The sequence below is a fragment of the Tursiops truncatus genome, chromosome 4 (genome assembly GCF_011762595.2).
Source record: "Tursiops truncatus isolate mTurTru1 chromosome 4, mTurTru1.mat.Y, whole genome shotgun sequence".
NCBI lineage: Eukaryota > Metazoa > Chordata > Mammalia > Artiodactyla > Delphinidae > Tursiops > Tursiops truncatus.
In genome coordinates, this window is record NC_047037.1 from 37,876,720 (window position 1) to 37,903,932 (window position 27,213).

The window sequence follows — 27,213 nt, forward strand, 5'->3', positions numbered from 1 at the left end:
AGCAGGGTGAAATGGCCCCTGGAAAGGGTGGTGGGTTGAGTAATGGGACACAGGTCTTTGTGTTCTCAGGGAGGCAGGGAAGGCCCCTGCAAGACTTGGGCTAGCATTTCCTTTTGGCTAGAATACCAGATGGTCAGGGAATGACAAGGAGCCCTTGGGGTCTCCTGACTCAGCTAGGACTGGGAGGGGGGCAGTAAGGAAACATATGGAGCATCACATGTGACAGAGAACCAAGACAATATCTCCCACCCACATGCACTTCTAGAACCTTGCACCTCCCCCATCAAGACATGGAATCTAATTCTCCTTCCCTTGACTTTGGCTTGTGACTCTTGGTAACCAGTGGAGTGCAGTAGAAGTGACACTGTGACTGCTAAGAAGGAGTCATACAAAGCACCACAGCTTATTGGAACACTCCTTCTGGAAGCCATCAGCTGTCATGGAACAGCCCAAATGCCTAGAAGCCACCATGTTGTAAGGAAGCCCAAACGAGCCCATGCCAAGAGACCACCAAGACCACTTGAGGACAAGGAGACAGCTGGCCAAACGCCCGGCTGTGTGCACCTGCCCAGCTGTGTGCATCTGCCCAGCTGATTCCTTCCCACCTTCCTGACACAAAGAAACCATGAGAAAGAATAACTGATTGTTGTTTTAAGCCAAAAAGAAAATGATACCAGATGGAAAACTGGGTTGATATAATAAAAGATTAGAGAGTACTAGAAATGATAACATCATGGCTAAGTATATCTCTTTAAAAGATGATGTTTAAAACGTAGACACAGTATATTGTGGAGTTTATAACAATATGTGACAGCAATGACAATTGTAATACAGAGGCTGGGAAGAGAGAAATGAGAGGATACTATTATAAGGTTTCTATAGTATATAGGAAGTGGTATAATGAAGATAGAGAGTGAAAAGTTAAAGAAGTATACTGCAAACTTAGCAACAACCAAAATAACACAAAAGAATTATAGCTAATAAGCCAACAAAGAATATAAAATGGAGTTATAAATATGGTCAATCTAAGAAAATGCAGAAAAAGAAGGAAAAAGGAGCAAAAATCACATGGGACAAATAGAAAACAAATAGCAATGTGGTAGATTAATTACTTACATTAAGTGTAAATTGGTCTAAACATTCTAATTAAAAGGCAGAATTTTTTCAGATTACATAAAAGCAAAATCCAACTATGTGCTGCCTATTTAAAAAAAAAAAACGTTTCAGATATAAAGGCCAAGAGGTAAAAATGATAGAAAAATATATACCGGGCTAAAACTTAACATTGTTGAGATGTCCCTTCTCCTCAAATGGCTATGTAGATTCAATGCAATCCCATGCTAAAATCTTAGCAGGGACTTTTTTTTTTGGTAGAAATTGATAAGCTTATTTTGAAACTGGGGATGCATAAGAGCTAGAGGAGCCAAAACTACTTGAGAAGAAAAAATTTGGAGAAGTTATTCCACCTGATTTCAAGTTAATGTAAAATTGTACTCAAAGAAATAAAGACAGTGTGGTATTAGTATCAAGATTGACAAATTGATCAATGGAACAGCATAGAGAGTCTAGAAATAGACTCATTTAAAGCAAAAAATAAAAACCACAGAAAAACAAAAGGTTTTTCAATGTATATGTTGCACCATATACAGACTTAACAAAATGTATTTCATAGAACTAAATGTAAACAAACCGTAAAACTTCTAGGTATAAACATAGGACAGGGCTTCCCTGGTGGCGCAGTGGTTGGGAGTCTGCCTGCCGATGCAGGGGACACGGGTTCGTGCCCCGGTCTGGGAGGATCCCACATGCCGCGGAGCGGCTGGGCCCGTGGGCCATGGCCGCTGAGCCTGCGCGTCCGGAGCCTGTGCTCCGCAACGGGAGAGGCCACAACAGTGAGAGGCCCGCATACCACAAAAAAAAAAAACAACATAGGACAAATCTTTGTGAAGTGGGGTTAGGTAAAGATTTCTCAGATATAACGCCACAAAAGCATGATTCATAAAAGATGAAATTGATAAATTGGACTTCATCAATATTAGGAAATTCTGCTCTTCAAAAGAAACTCTTAAGACAATGAAAAAACAAGTCACTCAGTGGGGCGGGGAGGCTTTATAAGTATAAATATATAATTCCGTGTGTGTGTGTGTGTGTGTGTGTGTGTGTGTGTATAATTTGCAGACCTCATATATGAAAAATTACTTTCATTATAATTAAGAACTCTGAAAACTCAATAATAAGAAAGCAGTTTAATAAAATTGGCAAAAGATTTGACCATCTATTTTACCATCATATATATATATATAGATAATAAATAGGCACATGAAAAGATGCTCAACACCAATAATCATTAGGGAAATATAGATTAAAACCACAATAAGGTATACTAAGTCATGACTAGGATGTGGAGCAACTGACACTCCTATACAGTGCTGGTGGGAATATGAAACCACTTTGGAAACAGTTTGGTATTTTCTTAAAAAGTTAAACATATGTTTACCATACAATTCAACCATTCCAATCCTAGATATATACCCAAGAGATCTGAAAGCATATATTTATATAATGACTTTTACCTTAATGTTTATAGTATGTTTTATAATAGCCAAGAAACTAGAAATAGTTTGAATGTTTGTCAACAGGTAAATGCATAAAGAAGTTGTAGTATTTACTTACAATGGAATACTACCCATCAGTAAAAAGGAATGCATATCGATATATACAACAGCATGGATGAATTTCAAAATAATTATGCTGAGTTTAAAAGCTAGACATAAAAGAGTACATATCATATGATTCCATCTATATAACATAGTAGAAAGTGCAAAGTAATGTATAGTGATAGAAAGCAGATCAGTGGTTGCCTGCGAACTGGGAAGTGGAATGGAGGCACAGAGGGGCATGGAAGAATTAAAGAAGGACGTGGAAAATTTTGGAGTAATGGACATGCTCATTATCTTAACAGTAATGATGCTCATGGCTGTATGAGTATGTCAAAACCTATAAAACTGTACACTTTAAATGGTGTAATTTATTGTGGTTTCATTATACCTTGATAAGCTCTCTGAAAATTTTAAGAAAATATAGAAGTAACACACGATTGGCATAATGTAAACATTTAGTAAATAGTAGTTTCTTTAAATTATTATTTTTATTATCTTCCTCATTATGCTTTCAGATCTTTGAAATTTGAGACTGTATTGGAGTCATGTCAGCATCATGGCATAGAGTGAAACATTACCTTTGTCTCTTCCCTTCAATATTCAACCAGTAAAACATCGACAACTGAGCAAAGCTGACTCTGCCCAACATACCAGAATGCCAGAGAATTCTGCATTTCTGTACATCTACATATGGGTGGTCTAGAACACATAGGGGAGATAGAACTGAGGAAAGAGTAGAGGAGGTGCCTGCGATTAAGGCCCTCCAGCCTCAGCAGCTGTGCCCACAGGCCCATAGCATTTAGCAGCAGCAAGGGAGGCAGCACACATGACTTTGGCCTCCTGGCCACAGTGGCATCTGTGGCCACAGGTAACTGGGCTGCAGTGGCAGCAGGGCCTGGGACACCATCCCCCTCCCCAGAACTGCAAACCTGACAACACCAGACACAGCAGAGGTGCCCATGCAACCCTGACTTCTCTCCCACCCTCAGCCTCTGTGGCAGAGCTTGAGACTCAGGATATCCTGAGTAATTGTTTTATTTTATACAACAGCAGCAGAATACACGTTCTTCTTAGGTACACATGGAACTTTCACAAGGACTGACCATACGGTGGGACACAAAACAAGTCTCAATAAACTTAAGAAGATTGAAATCATATCAAACATCTTTTCTGATCACATCCATGTTGTAGCATATTATAGAATTTCCTTCCTTTTTAAGGCTGAATAATATTTCAGTGTATGTTTATACCACATTTTGCTTATCCATTGATTCATCAGTGGACACTTGGGTGTTTCCATTTCAGCTCTTACGAATAATGCTTCTATGAACATGGGTGTACAAATATCTCTTCAAGACCCTGCTTCCAATTCTTTGGGGTATGTACCCAGATGTGGAATTGTTAGATCATATGGTAATTCTATTTTTTAATTTTTTGAGGAACTGCCTTATTGTTTTCCACAACCCTGTATCATTTTAATTCCCATCAATAGTACATAATGGTTCCAATTTCTCCACATTCTTGCCAACACTTGAGCTGTGTGCAAGCTGCTCTAGGAACAGGTGCACTGTTGCTTGTCACGTGGCTGGGGGTGGGGGATGGGTAGTTGCTACTGTGCTAATAGCTGAAACTGACCAAAATTAACCGCAATTTACCCTCCACATCTTCCCCTGGTAGTTTGCAAGCCTTCAAAATAATCCAGCGTTCTAAAAGAGTTATGTCAGACAGATTCTGCCAGTGTAATTATTGTCTAGATGGGGAGATGGATTCCTGGTGCTTATTACTCTGCCATGTTCCAGAATCCTCTCTGTATATATTTTTTTGTATAAAAAGAGCATATGATAATATAAAATTGAGAGTAATAGCTGAAAACCATATAATGCAGTCCTAATTTTATTTTGTGAAATGTTGTTGCTAAGCTTGAGTTCTCTCCTTGCTCAGCCAGTCTTTCTTTCAGACTTTATATTTCCCTGTCATCAACAAAGCCAAAAGTGTGGTTGGCAGCTGGAATGGCTGTAGCTTCATCAACTTACAGAATTTCCATAGGGGTGGCCAGTGGTTAGGAAGCTAAATATGAATGGAAGTGAGAAGAGTGAGCAAATAGTTTAAATAGTTCAGTGTGTAAACTGGCTTTTGTAAGGATAGACTTCTTTTTGCTTCTCTTTTTTTTTGGTATGGTCATGGCTCAGAGGATTGTGCTGGTTTGGAATGTTAGCTTTGGCAGTATTTTGAGAATCTAGACATGCAGTCAGTCTGTTTGTAAGGAACTCAGGGTATTGGACTAAATAAGAGCAAAACCAAAGTTGAAGGAAAAAGTCTAGACACTGAGGTTGGTCACCTCCACAAGTCATCAAGAGACTGACCTTTCTTTTGGTTTCATCTTAGGAGCTTTTGTTTCTTCCTAAGAAACCACTTTCTTCTCTAAAACTAGGGCTTACCAATGGAGTTATGTAGGTATACTTGGCTACCAAGGGGAGGGGAGGGAGCAGGGCAATTCTGTAGAATCCATGGCAATAGAAAGACTACCAAACCCCTCCTCCCCAAAAAAGGACCCCTATTAATTTAGAAAGTTTAAGCCCTATGTGATATAAAATCTTATAGTAAAAATTCATACTGTACTTACTGTTGTTCTATCAATGTCATTGCTAATATTTATTTTTTAAGGGAACAATATTTATATTCTGTGTAATTCAGTTTTGGTAATATTTTTCTAATTATGCATTACTAATTTTGATTTAAGGAATATTATTATTTTTTAACATCTTTATTGGAGTATAATTGCTTTACAATGGTGTGTTACTTTCTGCTTTATAACAAAGTGAATCAGCTATACATATACATATATCCCCATATCTCCTCCCTTTTGCATCTCCCTCCCACACTCCCTATCCTACCCCCTAAGCAGTCACAAAGCACCGAGCTGATCTCCCTGTGCTATGTGGCGGCTTCCCACTAGCTATTTTACATTTGGTAGTATGTATTAGTCCATGACACTTTTTCACTTTGTCCCAGCTTACTGTTCCCCCTCCCCATGTCCTCAAATCCATTCTCCATATCTGCATCTTTATTCCTGTCCTGCCCCTAGATTCTTCAGAACCATTTTTTTTTTTAGATTCCATATATATGTGTTAGCATATGGTATTTGTTTTTCTCTTTCTGACTTACTTCACTCTGTATGACAGACTCTAGGTCCTCACTACAAAAACTCAATTTCGTTTCTTTTTATGACTGAGTAATATTCCATTGTATATATGTGCCACATCTTCTTTATCCATTCATCTGTCGATGGACACGTAGGTTGCTTCCATGTCTTGGCTATTGTAAATAGAGCTGCAGTGAACATTGTGGTACATGTCTCTTTTTGAATTATGGTTTTCTCAGGGTATATGCCCAGTAGTGGGATTGCTGGGTCATATGGTAGTTCTATTTGTAGTTTTTTAAGGAACCTCAGTACTATTCTCCATAGTGGCTGTATCAATGTACATTCCCACCAGCAATGCAAGAGTGTTCCCTTTTCTCCACACCCTCTCCAACATTTATTGTTTGTAGATTTTTTGATGATGGCCATTCTGACTGGTGTGAGATGATATCTCATTTTACTTTTGATTTGCATTTCTCTAATGATTAATGGTGTTGAGCATTCTTCCATGTGTTTGTTGGCAATATGTATATCTTCTTTGGAGAAGTGTCCATTAAGGTCTTCTGCCCATTTTTGGATTGGGTTGTTTGTTTTTTTGTTATTGAGCTGCATGAGCTGCTTGTAAATTTTGGAGATTAATCCTTTGTCAGTTGCTTCATTTGCAAATATTTTCTCCCATTCTGAGGGTTGTCTTTTCATCTTGTTTATGTTTTCCTTTGCTGTGCAAAAGCTTTTAAGTTTCATTAGGTCCCATTTGCTTATTTTTGTTTTTATTTCCATTTCTATAGGAGGTGGGTCAGAAAGGATCTTGCTGTGATTTATGTCATAGAGTGTTCTGCCTATGTTTTCCTCTAAGAGTTTTATAGTGTCTGGCCTTACATTTAGGTCTTTAATCCATTTTGAGTTTATTTTGTGTATGGTGTAGGGAGTGTTCTGATTTCATTCTTTTACATGTAGCTGTCCAGTTTTCCCAGCACAATTTATTGAAGACACTGTCTTTTCTCCATTGTATATTCTTGCCTCCTTTATCAAGGATAAGGTGACCATATGTGCGTGGGTTTGTCTCTGGGCTTTCTATCGTGTTCCATTGATCTATCTTTCTGTTTTTGTGCCAGTACCATACTGTCTTGATTACTGTAGCTTTGTAGTATAGTCTGAAATCAGGGAGCCTGATTCCTCCAGCTCTGTTTTTCTTTCTCCAGATTGCTTTGGCTATTTGGGGTCTTTTGTGTTTCCATACAAATTGTAAAATTTTTTGTTCTACTTCTGTGAAAAATGCCATTGGTAGTTTGATAGAGATTGCATTGAATCTATAGATTGCTTTGGGTAGTAGAGTCATTTTCACAATATTGATTCTTCCAATCCAAGAACATGGTATATCTCTCCATCTGTTTGTATCATCTTTAATTTCTGTCATCAGTGTCTTGTAGTTTTCTGCATACAGGTTTTTTTTTGTTTTTCTCCTTTGGTAGGTTTATTCCTAGATATTTTATTCTTTTTGTTGCAATGGTAAATGGGAGTGTTTCCTTAATTCCTCTTTCAGATTTTTCATCATTGGTGTATAGGAATTCAAGAGATTTCTGTGCATTAATTTTGTATCCTGCTACTTTACCAAATTCATTGATTAGATCTGGTAGTTTTCTGGTAGCATCTTCAGGATTTTCTATATATAGTTTCATGTCATCTGCAAACAGTGACAGCTTTACTTCTTCTTTTCCGATTTGGATTCCTTTTATTTCTTTTTCGTCTCACTGCTGTGACTGAAACTTCCAAAACTATGTTGAATAATAGTGGTGAGGGGCTTCCCTGGTGGCGCAGTGGTTGAGAGTCCGCCTGCCGATGCAGGGGACGCGGGTTCGTGCCCCTGTCCGGGAAGATCCCACATGCCGCAGAGCGGCTGGGCCCGCGAGCCTTTGCTGCTGAGCCTGTGTGTCCAGAGCCTGTGCTCCGCAACGGGAGAGGCCACAACAGTGAGAGACCCGCGTACCGCAAAATATAAAAAATTAAGAAAAAAATAATAGTGGTGAGAGTGGGCAACCTTGTCTTGTTCCTGATCTTAATGGGAATGGTTTCAGTTGTTCACCATTGAGAACGGTGTTGGCTGTGGGTTTGTCATATATGCTCTATATTATGTTGAGGTAAGTTCCCTCTATGCCTACTTTCTGGAGGATTTTTTAGCATAAATGGATGTTGAATTTCGTTGAAAGCTTTTTCTGCATCTGTTGAGATGATCACATGGTTTTTATCCTTCACTTTGTTAGTATGGTGTATCACATTGATTGATTTGCGTATATTGAAGAATCATTGCATTCCTGGGATAAACCCCACTTGATCATGGTGTAGATACTTTGAATGTGCTGTTGGATTCTGTTTGCTAGTATTTTGTTGATGATTTTTGCATCTATGTTCATCAGCGATATTGGCCTTTTTTTGTAACATCTTTGTCTGGTTTTGGTATCAGGGTGATGGTGGCCTCATAGAACGAGTTTGGGAGTGTTCCTCCTTCTGCTATATTTTGGAAGACTTTGAGAAGGATAGGTGTTAGCTCTTCTCTAAATGTTTGATAGAATTCACCTGTGCAGACATCTGGTCCTGGGCTTTTGTTTCTTGGATTTTTTTTTTTTTTTTTTTTTTGCAGTACGCAGGCCTCTCACTGTTGTGGCCTCTCCCGTTGCGGAGCACAGGCTCCGGACGCGCAGGCTCAGCGGCCATGGCTCACGTGCCCAGCTGCTCCATGGCATGTGGGATCTTCCCAGACCGGGGCACGAACCTGTGTCCCCTGCATCGGCAGGCAGACTCTCAACCACTGCGCCACCAGGGAAGCCCTGTTGGAAGATTTTTAATCACAGTCTCAATTTCAGTGCTTGTGATTGGTCTGTTTATATTTTCTGTTTCTTCCTGGTTCAGTCTCAGAAGGTTGTGCTCTTCTAAGAATTTGTCCATTTCTTCCATGTTGTTCATTTTATTGGCATATGGTTGCTTGTAGTAATCTCTCATGATCCTTTGTATTTCTGCAGTGTCAGTCGTTACTTCTCCTTTTTCATTTCTAATTCTGTTGATTTGAATCTTCTCCCTTTTTTTCTTGATGAGTCTGGCTAATGGTTTATCAATTTTGTTTATCTTCTCAAAGAACCAGCTTGTAGTTTTATTGATATTTGCTCGTTTCCTTTATTTGTTTTTCATTTATTTCTGATCTGATCTTTATGATTTCTTTCCTTCTGCTAACTTTGGGGTTTTTTTGTTCTTCTTTCTCTAATCACTTTAGGTGTAAGGTTAGGTTGTTTATTTGAGATTTTATTTGTTTCTTGAGGTAGGATTGTATTGCTATAAACTTCTCTCTTAGAACTGCTTTCGCTGCATCCCGTAGGTTTTGTGTCATCATGTTTTCATTGTCACTTTTTTCTAGGTATTTTTTGATTTCCTCTTTGTTTTCTTCAGTGATCTCTTGGTTATTTAGTAGTGTATTATTTAGCCTCCATGTATTTGTATTTTTTACAGATTTTTTTCCCGTAGGATTATTATTTTTTAATGGAATACAATTTTTTCTCCGTAAGTTTGCTTCATACAATATAATTGTGACATTGTGTTCTTAAATATGTCCTCATTTATCAGTTCTTATTTTGAGAAATTGCTGTATTCCATGCATTTGTATTTGATGCTGGCTTCTTATTTATTTCATAAAGTATTTTTTTTTCTGGCTCTGAATAACATTAGTACCATTTACCAGTTTTAGATGGAATTCATACCAATCCCTGGAGTCTAATACACTCTAAAATAGTTAAAGCATTAGAAATTTTGGCACTCAAGCCCCAAAGGTTTTTTCAATCTGTTGGCAGTCAAGCCCCAAAGGTTTTTTCAATCTAAGTCAGCTTAGTATGATGATACCTAACTAAAAATGGATTAGTAGAAAAATGTTCTTTTAACTGTGTATTCTGTTTCTTCTTTCTTCTTAATCTTTTCTTAAAAAGTAACTATAACTGGCAATCAGAATGATGGCAACATAAATCAGGCTGCCTCCTCTCCATTTCCAGCTCCAGCTTATCTACTTTTTCTGGGTCAAGCAGCTACTGATGCAGATAGGTAGGTGGGACCTGGAGGGTTTCAGCCAAGTGACCTGTTGTGATGCTTTCCCTCTCTGGGACAAACTCAAGGCTGAAATATTGTGGAGGAGCACTTGGAAAGAATTTGAAGGGCAAGTGACTGAGAGAAAAAGACTGCAACCGAGAATCCCATATCCATTCAAATTATTCACCAGTTGTGGCGAAAGAAAGATATTTGCAGGTGGGAAAAAAGTGAGAGAACATGTGTATCTGAATACCCTATCCAAGAAAAATGCTTGTGAAATGAATCAAATATTTTTAAAAGCAAAAATACTTATAAAAGACAAATTACTTTTAAAAGTCTGGCAAATCTAACAATGTGTTTGTCCCCATAGTTGGAATTGATCCTTATATTTCGCAAATAATTTAGGAAGTTATATTTGTATAGGCAAATGTACTATCTTGGATAGATTTTTTTTTGAACAGAATCAAAAATCTATCCGTGTGCTTTTATATCTGTGAAATTAATTGCTTTGAATTCATGAATATCCTAGTGATGTAGTTAGAAGAATCCTGAAATTTGGAGTCAGAAGGTCTTAATTTCAGCCTATCTTAGGCAAGTTAGGAAACTACTCTTATTCCATGGTTTTCTTTATCTTTGAAATATGAATCCTGTATTATAGATTGTTAGAGGAATTAATAAAATATAAATATGTCTTAACAGGTGTTTTTATCATAATCATCAACCATTAAGACTCTTAGGGACGGTAATCAACATATTTTTAAGACATAGATTTTAACTGGGGGAGAGAGGGAGCTGCTATGGAGGAGGTTTTGTGGGTTAAGAGACTTTAACAATATTGTTAATATTTTACTGAATATGGGTACTCATCACTTTGTATGTTTGTTTTAAATATTTCTTATTTGGTAAAAATAATCGTTTCTTATGAAATACCTATAACTTTCCCATGAAATATCTTACCCAATAAAGTTTCTCACATTTTTCTATCAAACGTCACTGCTTACTAGGATACTCTGAAATGTATACTTCATAATTCTGTGCTTGCTTGAGATCTGCTAGTCAGAACATTATTTCCTTCTTTTTTTTTTTTTTTTTTTTTTTTTTTTTGTGGGCTGGGGTCAGAGGGCTGAGTGTCAACGGGACTTGAGCCCGTTGATGTGCACGGACAGGGGTCCAGTTGGGAGGGCCTGAGGAAGTCGATGCTGAGACAGTGGACGGAGGAGAAGGCATTGAGGACACAGGGTGGTTTCTGAATCCACTTGGAAGGGAGAGTCAGCAGGGCAGGTTGCTGGGTTAGTTATGAAATGAGCGAAGGGTCAAGGGTGACTGAAAGGCTTTCTGCTGGAGCAGTGGAACAAAGCTGCCATTTGGAGACGGGCGGCCAAAGGGGAAGCAGGTCCGAGGCCGAGGGACCCGGAGTTCAGGCTCCTTGTGCTGGGTTTGCTCTGTCTCCTGGGATTCTGAGGAAAGGAACAGAGTGGGTGTGGCCTGCAGAGGACAGGGGTGGGGGGGAGGGGGAGGGGAAGCTGGCAGAGATGAGAAGGGAAGGGAAGGCCTGGAGGAGGAAGGGTGTCTGGGTGGAGGAAAGAATGGACTAATTTACATGCTCTTTTCAGCCCAGGCCTTAGATGTGACTTGGATGCAGTAGACTGGTCAGAATGAGAGTGCATTTGCATCACTGATGTTGGCCGGATTGTTTTTAACTACCCCTGAGGTTCAGTCACTTCAGTGCAGTTTCACTGTACATGAGCTACTGATTCATTTCAGTTCGAGGCAGGTAATTAATCTTTTTTTTTTTTAGTATTGTTTTTTGTTCGTTTGTTTTTTTTTATACTGCAGATTCTTATTAGTCATCAATTTTATACACATCAGTGTATACATGTCAATCCCAATGGCCCAATTCAGCACACCACCATCCCCACCCTACCGCGGTTTTCCCCCCTTGGTGTCCGTTCGTTTCTTCTCTACATCTGTATCTCAACTTCTGCCCTGCAAACTGGTTCATCTGTACCATTTTTCTAGGTTCCACATACATGCATATATTAATATACGATATTTGTTTTTCTGACCTCACTCTGTATGACAGTCTCTGGATCCATCCACGTCTCAGCAAATGACTCAATTCCGTTCCTTTTTATGGCTGAGTAATATTCCATTGTATATATGTACCACATCTTCTTTATCCATTCGTCTGTCGATGGGCATTTAGGTTGCTTCCATGACCTGGCTATTGTAAATAGTGCTGCAATGAACATTGGGGTGCATGTGTCTTTTTGAATTATGGTTTTCTCTGGGTAAATGTGGATCATATGGTAATTTTTATTTTTTTAAGGAACCTCCATACTGTTCTCCATAGTGGCTGTATCAATTTACATTCCCACCAACAGTGCAAGAGGGTTCCCTTTTCTCCACACCCTCTGCAGCATTTGTTGTCTGTAGATTTTCTGATGATGCCCATTCTAACTGGTGTGAGGTGATACCTCATTGTAGTTTTGATTTGCATTTCTCTAATAATTAGTGATGTTGAGCAGCTTTTCATGTGCTCCTTGGCCATCTCTATGTCTTCTTTGGAGAAATGTCTATTTAGGTCTTCTGCCCATTTTTGCATTGGGTTGTTTGTTTCTTTAATATTGAGTTTCATGAGCTGTTTATATATTTTGGAGATAAGTCCTTTGTCCGTTGATTCGTTTGCAAATATTTTCTCCCATTCTGAGGGTTGTCTTTTCATCTTGTTTGTAGTTTCCTTTGCTGTGCAAAAGCTTTGAAGTTTCATTAGGTCCCATTTGTTTATTTTTATTTTTATTTCCATTACTGTAGGAGGTGGATCAAAAAAGATCTTGCTATGATTTATGTCAAAGAGTGTTCTTCCTATGTTTCCCTCTAAGAGTTTTATAGTGTCCGGTCTTACATTTAGGTCTCGAATCCATTTTGAGCTTATTTTTGTGTATGGTGTTAGGGAGTGTTCCAATTTCATTCTTTTACATGTAGCTGTCCAGTGTTCCCAGCACCACTTACTGAAGAGCCTGTCTTTTCTCCATTGTACATATTTGCCTCCTTTGTCATAGATTAGTTGACCATGGGTATGTGGGTTTATCTCTGGGCTTTCTATCCTGTTCCATTGATCTGTGTTTCTGTTTTTGTGCCAGTACCATATTGTCTTGATTACTGTAGCTTTGTAGTATAGTCTGAAGTCAAGGAGTCTCATTCCTCCAGCTCCGTTTTTTTCCCTCAAGACTGCTTTAGCTATTCAGGGTCTTTTGTGTCTCCATACAAATTTTAAGATGATTTGTTTTAGTTCCGTAAAAAATGCCATTGGTAGTTTGATAGGGATTGCATTGAATCTGTAGATTGCTTTGGGTAGGATAGTCATTTTCACAATATTGATTCTTCCAATCCAAGAACATGCTATATCTCTCCATCTGTTGGTATCATCTTTAATTTCTTTCATCAGTGTCTTATAGTTTTCTGCACACAGGTCTTTTGTCTCCCTAGGTAGGTTTATTCCTAGGTATTTTATTCTTTTTGTTGCAGTGGTAAATGGGAGTGTTTCCATAATTTTTGTTTCAGATTTTTCATCATTAGTGTATAGGAATGCAAGAGATTTCTGTGCATTAATTTTGTATCCTGCAACTTTACCAAATTCATTGATTAGCTCTAGTAGTTTTCTGGTGACATCTTTAGGATTCTCTATGTATAGTATCATGTCATATGCAAACAGTGACAGTTTTACTACTTCTTTTCCAATTGGTATTCCTTTTATGTCATTTTCTTCTCTGATTGCCATGGCTAGGACTTCCAAATCTATGTTGAATAATAGTGGTGAGAGTGGACATCCGTGTCTCGTTCCTGATCTTAGAGGAAGTGCTTTCAGTTTTTCACCATTGAGAATGATGTTTGCTGTGGGTTTGTCATATATGGCCTTTATTATGTTGAGGTAGGTTCCCTCTATGCCCATTTTCTGGAGAGTTTTTATCATAAATGGGTGTTGAATTTTGTCAAAAGATTTTTCTGCATCTGTTGAGATGATCATATGGTTTTTATTCTTCAATTTGTTAATATGGTGTATCACATTGATTGATTTGCGTATATTGAAGAATCCTTGCATCCCTGGGGTCAATCCCACTTGACTGTGGTGTATCATCCTTTTAATGTGTTGTTGGATTCTGTTTGCTAGTATTTTGTTGAGGATTTTTGCATCTATATTCATCAGTGATATTAGTCTGTAATTTTCTTTTTTTGTAGTATGTTTGTCTGGTTTTGGTATCAGGGTGATGGTGGCCTCAAAGAATGAGTTTGGGAGTGTTCCTTCCTCTGCAATTTTTTGGAAGAGTTTGAGAAGGATGGGTGTTAGCTGTTCTCTAAATGTTTGACAGAATTCACCTGTGAAGCCATCTGGTCCTGGACTTGTTTGTTGATGAGTTTCTTGATGAGTCTGGCTAATGGTTTATCAATTTTGTTTATCTTCTCAAAGAACCAGCTTTTAGTTTTATTGATCTTTGCTATTGTTTTCTTTGTTTCTATTTCATTTATTTCTCCTCTGAACTTTATGATTTCTTTCCTTCTGCTAAGTTTGGGTTTTGTTTGTTCTTCTTTCTCTAGTTCCTTTAGGTGTAAGGTTAGATTGTTTACTTGAGATTTTTCTTGTTTCTTGAGGTAGGCTTGTATAGCTATAAAGTTCCCTCTTAGAACTGCTTTTGCTGCATCCCATAGGTTTTGGATCGTTGTGTTTTCATTGTCATTTGTCTCTAGGTATTTTTTGATTTCCTCTTTGATTTCTTCGGATATCTCTTGGTTATTTAGTAACGTTTAGCCTCCATGTGTTTGTGTTTCTTACGTTTTTTTCCCTGTAATTAATTTCTGATCTGATAGCGTTGTGGTCAGAAAAGATGCTTGATATGATTTCAATTTTCTTAAATTTGCTGGGGCTTGATTTGTGACCCAAGACGTGATCTATCCTGGAGAATGTGCTGTGCGCACCTGAGAAAAAAGTGTAATCTGCTGTTTTTGGATGAAATGTCTTATAAATATCAATTAAATGTATCTGGTCTATTGTGTCTTTTAAAGCTTGTGTTTCCTTATTTATTTTCATTTTGGATGATCTGTCCATTGGTGTAAGTGAGTTGTTAAAGTCCCCCACTATTATTGTGTTACTGTCGATTTCCTCTTTTATAGCTGTTAGCAGTTGCCTTATGTATTGAGGTGCTCCTATGTTGGGTGCATATATATTTATAACTGTTATATCTTCTTCATGGATTGATCCCTTGATCATTATATAGTGTCCTTCCTTGTCTCTTGTAACATTCTTTATTTTAAAGTCTATTTTATCTGATATGAGTATAGCTACTCTAGCTTTCTTTTGATTTCCATTTGCATGGAATATCTTTTTCCATCCTCTCACTTTCAGTCTGTATGTGTCCCTAGGTCTGAAGTGGGTCTCTTGTAGACAGCATATATATGGGTCTTGTTTTTGTATCCATTCAGCCAGTCTGTGTCTTTTGGTGGGAGCATTTAGTCCATTTACATTTAAGGTAATTATCGATATGTATGTTCCTATTCCCATTTTCTTAATTGTTTTGGGTTTTTTATTGTAGGTCTTTTCCTTCTGTTGTGTTTCTTGCCTGGAGAAGTTCCTTTAGCATTTTTTGTAAAGCTGGTTTGGTGGTGCTGAACTCTCAGCTTTTGCTTGTCTGTAAAGGTTTTAATTTCTCCATCAAATCTGAATGAGATCCTTGCTGGGTAGTGTAATCGTGGTTGTAGGTTTTTCTCCCTCATCACTTTATGTATGTCCTGGCACTCCCTTCTGCCTTGCAGAGTTTCTGCTGAAAGGTCAGCTGTTAACCTCTAGGGGGATTCCCTTGTGTGTTATTTGTTGTTTTTCCCTTGCTGCTTTTAATATGTGTTCTTTGTATTTAATTTTTGATAGTTTGATTAATATGTGTCTTGGCGTATTTCTCCTTGGAATTATCCTTTATGGGACTCTCTGTGCTTCCTGGACTTGATTAACTGTTTCCTTTCCCATATTAGGGAAGTTCTCAACTATAATCTCTTCAAATATTTTCTCAATCCCTTTCTTTTTCTCTTCTTCTTCTGGGACCCCTATAATTCGAATGTTGGTGCATTTAATGTTGTCCCAGAGTTCTCTGAGTTTGTCCTCAATTCTTTTCATTCTCTTTTCTTTATTCTGCTCTGCAGTAGTTATTTCCTCTATTTTATCTTCCAGGTCACTTATCCGTTCTTCTGCCTCAGTTATTCTGCTATTGATCCCTTCTACAGAATTTTTAATTTCATTTATTGTATTGTTCATCACTGTTTGTTTGCTCTTTAGTTCTTCTAGGTCTTTGTTCAACATTTCTTGTATTTTCTCCATTCTATTTCCAAGATTTTGGATCATCTTTACTATCATTATTCTGAATTATTTTTCAGGTAGACTCCCTATTTTCTCTTCATTTTTTTGGTCTGGTGGGTTTTTACCTTGCTCCTTCATCTGCTGTGTGTTTTTCTGTCTTCTCATTTTGCTTATCTTGCTGTGTTTGGGGTCTCGTTTTTGCAGGCTGCAGGTTTGTAGTTTCCATTGTTTTTGGTGTCTGTCCCCAGTGGCTAAAGTTGGTTCAGTGGGTTCTGTAGGCTTCCTGGTGGAGGGGACTAGTGCCTGTGTTCTGTTGGATGAGGCTGGATCTTGTCTTTGTGGTGGACAGGTGCACGTCTGGTGGTGTGTTTTGGGGTGTCTGTGACCTTATTATGATTTTAGGCAGCCTCTCTGCTAATGGGTGGCGTTGTGTTTCTGTTTTGCTCGTTTGGCATGGGGCGACCAGCACTGGAGCTTGCTGATCATTGAGCAGAGCTGGGTCTTAGTGTTGAGACGGAGATCTCTGGGAGCACTCTCACCGATTGGTGACGTGGCGCCAGGAGGTCTCTGGTGGTCTAGTGTCCTGAACTCGGCTCTTCCACCTTAGAGGCTCAGGCCTGACACCCGGCTGGAGCACCAAGACCCTGTCAGGCAAACTGCTGGAGTGCCTTCAGAGTTGGAGAAGCTGGCCTGCAGTGGCTGTCCGTCTGCACGGCACATTAGAATCACCTGCTTCTAACTTGTTTTGCCCCAAGAGCAGTGTTCCACAGAGAAAAACAGTAGCCTTGAAAATTGTCACAGTTCTGAGATGGCAGGAGTAGGGTCCTGGGGAGCCAACTTAGAGTCTGTCCGCTACACTGAGATACCTTAGCTTACTAGGAATATGTGAGTCCTGTCCTCCAACAGCAACATTAACGAGAGATCCCTTTTTTTTCCCTTTGTGCTTTGTCAGGCTTCACCTGCTCACAGGGGGCCACGTGTAGAGGCCTTGCCTCGGCTCTTCCAACCGAAGTTCCCATTGTGCTTTGTGCTTTTTTTTTTTCCCCCAGTATGCAGGCCTCTCACCATTGTGGCCTCTCCTGTTGCGGAGCACAGGCTCCGGACGCGCAGCCTCAGTGGCCATGGCTCCCAGGCCCAGCCGCAACACGGCATGTGAGATCTTCCCAAACCGGGGCACGAACCCATGTTCCATGCATCGGCAGGCAGACTCTCAACCCTGCGCTACCAGGGAAGCCCCCCATTGTGCTTTAACATGGGTACCGTAACACTTTTTGTGAAGCACAATTAAACTTATCAATAGAAGTAGGAATTAGAAACACTACTTCTTAATTACTTTATACCTAATATATGAGTTCCATGTCCATATAAAATACTTAATTTTAAGCTTTGATAATAGTTTAAAATATTTAATATTTTGCCCACATCTGACACAGAAATGCCAACTGTACATTATAAACAATTAATAGAAATGCTAGCTGTAAACTGCATTTTGGCAGAGAGACAATGTTTTTTTGTTTTTTGTTTTTAAGTGACAGTAGATCTTCTCAAGTTTTTTGATTTCTGTCAGGGAAACAAGCATCTGGTATTTGTTCATACTAAAGGGAAAGGACATTCCTCTTAATGAATGGACCCCATTGAGCTACTGGAATTGCTAGCAGTGTGAGACAAGTTCACATTGTAATATTTTCAGGCCTGTGTCTTAAGTAGTAAGCACTGCTTTGCTGTGATGTTGACCCTAACTAATGTTATGGTGCTATAGAACAAGTTCATGGAATATGTATTTACAACAAAGAACTGACAATTCTGTTAGCTGCACACATTCAGTAATAGGAAACATGAAGCCAAGAATTCCCTCTGGCAAACCCACAGTGCAGGATTATGACTAGGATAGGAAAATTGAGTTTAGAATATCTGAAGGGCATAAGAACATGACAGTAGGAATCTGTACTTTCACCTGTAGTTTACATGCACATTACTGCTGCAAACTTATTTCAAAGCTCAAAGAAAATAATAGCAACAATAGCAAATGTTTAGTGAGTACTTTCTATGCACTAGGCATCATACTAAACACTTTACTTGGTTTAATACATGTAATTTGCACACTCACCTCATAGAAGAGATACTGTTTTTAACTCCAGCTTACATATGAGAAAACAGTGGTTTAGAAAGGTTGAACTTTTAGCCATTGGTAGTGGTGGATCAATAATACTCATGCTTTTGCCATTCTAGTTATGCTATGTTGCACAAAGTATCAATATCATGTTTCTACTGTGTTTGTTAAGTAGATGGCAGAGATCACAGACTGTCTGTTTCAGGATTGAATCTGGCTCTGAGAAGTACTGTTTGTTCCACACAGTATTTGTCTTTATGGTGACTTAAAGTCTCAGGAAAAAAAATGAAGAAGTTTTATAACCCTTGATTTGCATTTCTGCTTGACAACACTGAGTTGGTGCTGAGTACCAGCTGCTTTCTTTAGCTGGGCCATGTGCTCCGCAGTTTTGCACACTCACTATGCTCCCTGATACTGATGTCAAATGTCATTTGCCTTTCATCATTATAAATGTTCGTGTTAATTGCTTGGCAGTTTCCTTTATAACTGTTAGAGAGATCATATTCAGTAGATGTCACAGTCTTCTATTGATATTTTGCTATGATATTTTAATTTGATGTCACATTTTTAATATTGATAACTTTATAAAGCACACTTACGTACATTTTTTCTACAAACATATGACATAAAATATTCTTTTTGTTTGTCAACTCCTCCTTCTCTCATATCCAATCAGTCCTTTCATGTTACCAATTAAATGTTTCTCAAATCTAGTTCTTCCTCTCCAACCTTACTGCTACTGCTCCTCCCCAGGCCCTCATCGTCTCTCATCTGGAGTTCTTTAATTGCTCCCTAACTGAGCTCCTTGCCTTCTGTCACATTCTTTGCAGTTCATCCTCAAGTATATTGCTAGAATGATGTGTCAGAGTGCATTTCTCATCTTGTCACCCCACTGTTTCACATTCTTCCAAGTCTCTCCGTCTTATATGGCAGGGGTCAACAGTCTTTTCCTTAAAGATCTATATAGTAAATATTTTAGACTTTGCTGGCCATAAGAGTCCTGCCGCAAATAGTTGACTCTGCTGTTGTTGAGTTGAGCACAAAAGCAACCATGGACAATATATAAACCAATGGGCATGGCTATGTTCCCATAAAACTTATTTACAAAACCAGGTTTAGGTCATAGTTTGTTAATCCCTCTTCTATGATATAAAAGGCTAGCCCTGTCTTCTTTCCTGTCTCATCTACCACTCTCCTATCCTGTTTCTTACAGTTTATTCAGAAGTACCATTCAAATTCTTAAACTTTTCTGAGCACAACATCTTCTTTCCATATCCAATTATGTAATTCTTTTCATTCAGGCTGTTTTTTCACAAATAGCAAAACATTCAAATATATCTTGTAAAATGTTAATTCTCAAATGATGGTATCGTATATAAACATGAGATTATTTAGTCACTTACTGACATCTTAAGAAATGTAAAGTCTTAAGTATTAAAAACAGTTTTTAACAAGTCTTTCATAAAGATCATAACCTTGATACAATCCATCTTATTGTTTGGATACCATCAACATATCCAAAAATCTCAGAATAAGGTCACTGGTAGGAAAGTAGTTTCAACATTATCAACTGTATTGAATCAAAGTTCATTGAGAGACTAATTTTAGGACAGTTAGTAGGAATTGAAAGCAGTAACTCACGTTGTGTCCTGTCTTTATCACAATTGCTCCTTTCAAATACCGTAAGGAAAGCAGAAAATATTTGGTTTTAGGATATAATTTGCCTGAGATATTGGACTTTAAGTTGCTATTTAACTTCTAATAGGTCATTTTGCATGTTTCCATATGCAAAGAAACAACACAGCTTGAGAGTATGTTGTTAAATGTGTGGGTTTTGCCTCCTTATTAAATTATATGTATTTAGGCTGTTGCTGACTGGTACATGTTGGATAACAAATAAAAGCTATTCCAGTAAAAAAAAAAAAAAAAAAGAAAAAGGAAGAACTTCATTCTTGAATCATAATAATGAAAAGTGTGATTTGATTACTAGGGTGAGAGAGTAGATTGGTAGAGCTGCTGTGATGGAATTTTGTTAAGATGTGGGTGGATATTAATACTGATTATGACAAAGTTCTCTAAATTTTCTGATACTTAACGTAATAATGCATTAATTTAAAGCTCTGTTAAAACTACCTTGTAAGTGTCTTTTATGGTTGATTTTTAGCCACCAGCTGAACAGGCCAAAGCAAGACTACAACTGGTTCTTGAAGCTGCTGGTAAGTGTTAATAATTAACTTTATTTAAATGAAAATATGTGAAATAAATCCTAGCATGCTTACAGATGGGTCAAAGAGCAAAACACCTATTTTCACATAGCCTCACAAATTTGTGAGATCTTTGTATGGCCATATTTTACCTCAAATATTTATTGCTATAGTGTGATGTTAAAAGGTCATTCTTTACCTTCTTATTTATAAAACTCGCTTCGATTTTAGTTTTAATTTTGATGAAGTCCAGTTTATTGATTTTTGTCTTTTACGGACTGTGCTTTTAGTGGCATGTTTAAGAAGAATTTTATACTTCTACATTTTATATTTGAGGCTGTGATCATTTTGATTTAATATTTATATAAGGTGTGATTTTTAGATCAAGGTTTTGCTCTAAAGGAAATGAGATAAATGTTTAATAATTCTTCCAGTTACATTAGACTAACTCATTGGACTACTCGTCTGGATACCATCTAATCTTAAAAATCTGTATGTTTTAATATCTCAATTGTACAATAATTCTTTCTTTGATTTTAGATTATAATACCCAGATTCATGTACACATTAAATACTTTACTTTTTAAAAATATAAGAGATCCATGTTACCTTTTCCAAGTACTGATATTTTACTCTGAATCTTAATGTGGTTTTTAAAAATATATATTACAGTCAAATAATAAGTTATCAAGATCAAGCATGAGGTAGGGTTAGAATAATATTACCAAAGGAGTACATGTTTCTTAAAATTATTTACTTTTTAAGGATCTGTAAAGAGTTCATAATTTCCAACTGGAAAATGAGAATTCTATTTTGACATCAAAAGTAATTTCAGACTACCAAATGATAGTAGTTATATTTTAATATTCATTGCAAAAATACATGTATGCATATTAATTCAAGGATTTCTTGTATTAGCTCCTTTTATTCCTACCCAATGTGTCTACAGTCTAAAGATTGGGAACACCAGTATAAATGATATACTAGCTTCATAAATCACTAATTGAAGTAACTTACCATATAAAAATTAATATGTTGACTGTGAATCTCTGTACCACTTCATATTACTTTAAAAGTCACTTCTCTTTATGTATTGATCTTACTCATTTTATCTTTAATTACATAGAAAACATGATGTACTAAAATTTTGCTTACTATTAGATTTTTCAAATTTTGAGTCTCCAATAAATATACTATAGGATAAAGCTAGTTAATACGATTCTCTGTTATTTATATAATATATATTCATTCTTTAATGGCATTTTGCTTAGAAGAAATATTTCCAGGTTCATTACTTGAGTACTGACAAACTCTTGCTTTAAAGGAAAATATTTATGGTGCTTAGTCCAGAAAATATTTGTTTCTGTTAATGCAACTATAAAGAATTGTATTTCATAGTTTTATACAGTTTTCTTTACCTTAAAAAAATTTTTTTAACATCTTTATGGAGTATAATTGCTTTACAATGGTGTGTTAGTTTATGCTTTATAACAAAGTGAATCAGCTGTACATATACATATATCCCCATATCTCCGCCCTCTTGCGTCTCCCTCCCACCCTCCCTATCCCACCCCTCTAGGTGGTCACAAAAAGCGTATTATAAAACAGATCTGACAGTGCGGACCTCAGTGTATAACTTGCTTATATTGGTCCCAGCTGTCACTCCTCATTTTTTAATTTAACATTCTAAATTCTATTAAGGATAAATAGGGAGGTTCTGTGAATTTGACAAACATTCAAAATATTATGACAATTTTCAAATTAAAAAACTTAACATTGCCCCCCATAAGCAAAGGACAGACCTTAGCTAGATATAGGATTATTTATTTAATCATTTTCTTCTTATTGAACATTTACATTGTCTCTAGCTTTTCCCTCTTACCCATAATACTGTTATGCACCTCCTGTTACAAATAGTGTTTTCCATAGTTTAGCTTATTTTCTTGGAATTGATTACTATAGAAATGAGTTTATGAGATTAGAGGGTGTTAATATGTAGAGTGGCTTTTTATACATTCTTGCTAAATTGTTTTACAAAAGGATTGTGTTGTAACCATTGTCACTGGTTAAGAAACCATTTTAACCAGATTTTGCTTTTTGATGCCATTTCTATGACTATTTTGCTTTATAACATGAAATAACATATTATACCCCTTTGAAAAACATATATTACTGTAATTAATGAGAACCTGTGGCCTTGGAGAGGAGAAGCAGATAGATGGATATAGGGGAACGCTAAGCAAATATAGAACTTATTGTCAAGGTTCCGGATCTCTGTTTCAGTGATGAATCAAGGTATTCATTGTATTATTAAAAATAAACAAACAAGCAAAATAAAGTAGGGGGGAATAAGAACTTGAGCTCAGTCTGGTAAGGCTCATGGATAAAGTCTAGCCTGGTCGTAAGATTGAGGTGGCTGGATAGGAAGGCCTGGTAGTTCCCATTCTGTCTCGTTGGAGTTTACTTGAGTTCCCAGGGAAAACACCCTCAACTTTGGGGCCTTAAAATTGGGTACAGGGAAGAACTTAAGGCTGTATGCTAGATTCTTGAGCCAGGATTTATTTCAGCCTTATAGTTACCATAATCTGGTAGATAGGGTTCATATGTAGAAATCTTGCTGACTAGACTTAGTCTTTTACTCTAATTGTGGGTCCCAGAAGAAAGTTTTATATATTACCATTGCATTGTTATTGATTTATTAGTGAATGTTAATCATGGCCTTGGTTTGGAATTAAAATATATTTAATAACATTTGGCAATAATTACTAGTGGTATGATTTTGAAAGACATATGTATGAGTAAAATACATTAAGCAAAATGTAACCATGTACCTTGAATTTGAAGTCAGAGATTTTATTGTATTTGTTATGATCATATTTTGTATATACTAAACTGTTAACATTTTTATATTTTGCTATGCTAAATCTTCAGATTTAGATAGAATCTTTTTTCATGTTCATTGCCAAAATGCAATTGAAATGAAGTTTCATGTCTCTTGTTTAACTTTTAATTTGAAGGTGATGTGAAGTTAAGGTTATGTCTAAGATGTTTTGTTTTTTCCAAATGCTGGAGGACTCAAGCTTGTAAAACTATATAAATTTGTAAGACTGAATCTTTAAGTTATCAATATAACTTCAGATAATGATTTACTTTATGATATTGAGTAAATCCAATTAAAAATCCTCTTGGCCATGACTTCTTTCTTTTCATTTAAAAAATACTTTTACCATTCTCACATTCATTAAGATTCAAAACCTTGAAATGTTTATCTTTGACTTCTTTATAGGCAGTCATTCACCTAGAATTGAATGACTTATTTTGAAATATTTTTTATAGTTATCCCTCTATTATCTTTCCCACTGCCAACTCCTTAGTCTGGACACCAAACAGTCCACCCAAAGGTTAATCCATTACCTCCTAGTTGGTCTTTTGCTTCAATTCTGTCTCTTCTCCAGAGAGAGGGTGGTGAATAGTGGAAGGGTTCTAAACCTGCTTCCACTGCTCACTCATTCTGTGACCTTCAGTAGTGTGATGTTTATTGTTTAGCCAAAACGTTTTTGTTTTTTTAAATGGAATATGGCAGATGTGTATATTTTCTAGTTTACTGTAGTTCTTTACTTTTTAGAAGTAATTTATTGAGGTGAAATTCACATAAGACAAAATAAAACATAACTGTTTAAAGTGACAATTCAGTGGCATTAAATACATCCACAAAGCTATATAACCACCACCTCTATCTAGTTTAAAAACATTTCCAAAGTAAAACCTATTACCTATTAGGCAATTTCTCTCCCCTCACCTTACCCTCAGCTCCTGGCAACCGCAACCATCAACCTGCCCTCTATCTCTATGGATTTATCTGTTCTGCATATTTCATGTAAATGGAATCATACAGTGTGTGACCTTATGTGTCTAGCCTCTTGCATTTAGCATGTTTTGGAGGTATAGCCATGTTGTAGCCTGTGTCAGTATTTTATTCCTTTTTATGGCTGAATAATATTCCACATAATACATTCCACATAATACATTTGTATTATGTATATAATATATACATAATATATTAATATATACATAATAATACATAATATATATACACATTATGTATATATGTATATATATATTGTATATATACATTCAGCCATAAAATGTATTCTGTGGAATATAATAATATTCCACAGAATACATTTTATGGCTGAATGTATGTATATGTGTGTGTGTGTGTGTTTACACACACGCCATTTGTTTATCCATTCATCTATTGATGGAAATTTGGGGTTTTTTCCACCTTTTGGCTATTGTGAACAGTGTAGCTTTGAACATGCATATATATATGTACTTGTTTGAGTAACCATTTGTAACTTTGAGGGGTATACACCTAGGAGTATAATTATGGAGTCATTTAGTAAATTCTTGGTTTAACTTTTTGTAAAACCACCAGATTTTTCCACAGCAGCTGAACCATATTACATTCCCACCAGCAGTATAAAAAACCATATTACATTCCCCCCTATTGTCTCAACTAGACCATGTTGCATATTTAAGTTACCTGTTTGACAGTATCAATATTTAGGTTTTAAGGATTTCCCTACACCATTATTTCCTAGTCTGTAAGGGGAAAAGATGATGATTACCTTATAGGATTGTTGTGAAGATATATATTATAAGTGAAGTATCTAGCCCAGAGTCTGGCAGATGGTAGCCACCAGAAAATTTTTATTTCCATATTGCTTCTGGTGAGTACCATTGCTAGATGATTCTTTCTCACCCACCACTTGGTCATGCTGCTCCTTTGCTCAAAATTATTCACTGGTTCTAGATTGCTTACAAGATCAATTTTATACTTCTGTGCTTAAGGTTCCAAGGTTCTGTATGGTGGATTCACAGACTTTTCTAACTTTTTTTCTTAGAATTCATTTTTATACTTCTTCTCATTATTCTTTGAGTTACTCATGTTCTTTTCTACCTGGGAATTTTTGCTTGTGATTATTTTCTCCTCTAGAAATATCTTTCTCCTTCCTCTTTCTCTCTCTAAACACTTCAATATGCATCTCAGATAACATTTCCACGTGATTTCTCTGACCATTACATCATGTAATCTTTCTGTTCTCCTTTGAATTCTTTTTCTTTTATTCTATGCACACCATTCATGTTGGTATTTACTCACATACTGCTGATATTAATATTTATTTCATGAGTGTTGGACCTATTTTCCCAATGAAATAATAAATGTCTGAAGGTCAGGAACCATATCTAAAACTTCTGGATCTTTCCCAGGAGTTTTAATAGCGCCTGTAGTGAGTGTCACTATGCCAAATAGAATTCTAGCTATTAATCTTTGGTGAGTAAGTCACTGTGAAATAATTGTTCTGGGTAACTGAAAATTAAGCCTTTGGATGCTGGTATGCTCATTTAAACCACTCTTTGGTGGATTTTAAAAAAATATATTGAAAAGTTCCCTGGCTTCAAAAGTAGAAGATACATGGCAGTAATCTAACTTTTTAATCTTAAACTTGAAGGTAGTACATGACAGAAGAGATAACAAAATGTGATTATCACACAGGAGGAAGAAGGAAGATAATGAGTTTACTTAAAGACTCGTCTCCATCATTTTTGATGTCACTGTTGTTTGACTTGTTAGCATCATTCCACACATTAGTTGATTTTCCACAAAAACACAATGTCATCTTATGCTCCATATGCTCATAGGTCTGAAGAAGAACTTAGAGGAGAGATTTTTCCAAAACATAAATATTTTTCATCACCGTGAAAAAATGACACTTCTCAGAACATAGTTTCAAGACATAATTTTCTCTAAAAATATTTTTAGAGAAATCTAAAAATATTCCTTAATATTTTATCTCCTTAATATTTTACTTTTAATAGAATTATTGACACCTGCAACCTTTAAAATTATATCTCTAATGTTATAAGAGAAATAGAAGTTTATTTAATGCATGTATGGTAAATCCCCTTTATCATAAAATTTCTGTGTAATATTTCATTTTCTAAATAATATCTACAGCACTTTTTATTGTGCTTTACAGTTTTCAAAGCATTTTCATAAATCTTTTATCATTTGACTCACATCACTGCATGGAGAGCTAATTAACTCCATTTTACAAATATCCCCAAAGCTTAAATGACTTGTAAAAGATCACATACCTAGTAAGTGGGAAAACCAGGACTCAAATCCAATGATTTCTGACTCCTGAGCTATTTCTATCCATAGGTTAAATCCCTGAGTTACGTTCAGCAGAAAGAAGGGTGATAGAAAACATTACCAAATACATATCTTGTTTTGTTAGGCATAATGCTACAATTACCTTATAATAAAATAATTTCTATCCTCAAGCAAGCCTTTGATTCTGAAATGAGTTGTTTTTAATTGATAATACAAAAGGATTAAAGTTTTATTCAGAATACAAATTCTTTTCCTTAACTATTAGGGTGATCATAGTAGCTATATTTCTGAGAACTTTGAAAAATCTAGGGTAATGTTCTGTGATTACCAGTGTTTTCTTCTTCACCCCAACTATGGACATGCCTTTCAGTGACCCTTGCTGGGATAGAAGCTAATTAAGTATTGTAAAACACAGAAGAGTTACACACGTAAGATCACTATATCAAGGAAAGAAGCTGTTTTTGGAAATAAGCCATAAGTGCCTCACTCCATCCCAGTTATTCTGCAGCAT

At 36.6% G+C, this 27,213-nt stretch overlaps 1 protein-coding gene across 5 annotated transcripts in view; it reads left to right on the forward strand.

Annotated features, from left to right (window-relative positions):
- RSRC1 (arginine and serine rich coiled-coil 1) overlaps positions 1–27,213 on the forward strand; it is a 454,479-nt gene that overhangs the window by 258,791 nt on the left and 168,475 nt on the right. For all 5 annotated transcript variants that reach the window (XM_073803843.1, XM_073803842.1, XM_019946253.3 and 2 more), the window contains one exon: positions 20,482–20,533. In XM_073803843.1, coding sequence (XP_073659944.1) covers positions 20,482–20,533 — 52 coding nt within the window. The remainder of the gene's footprint in view (positions 1–20,481; positions 20,534–27,213) is intronic.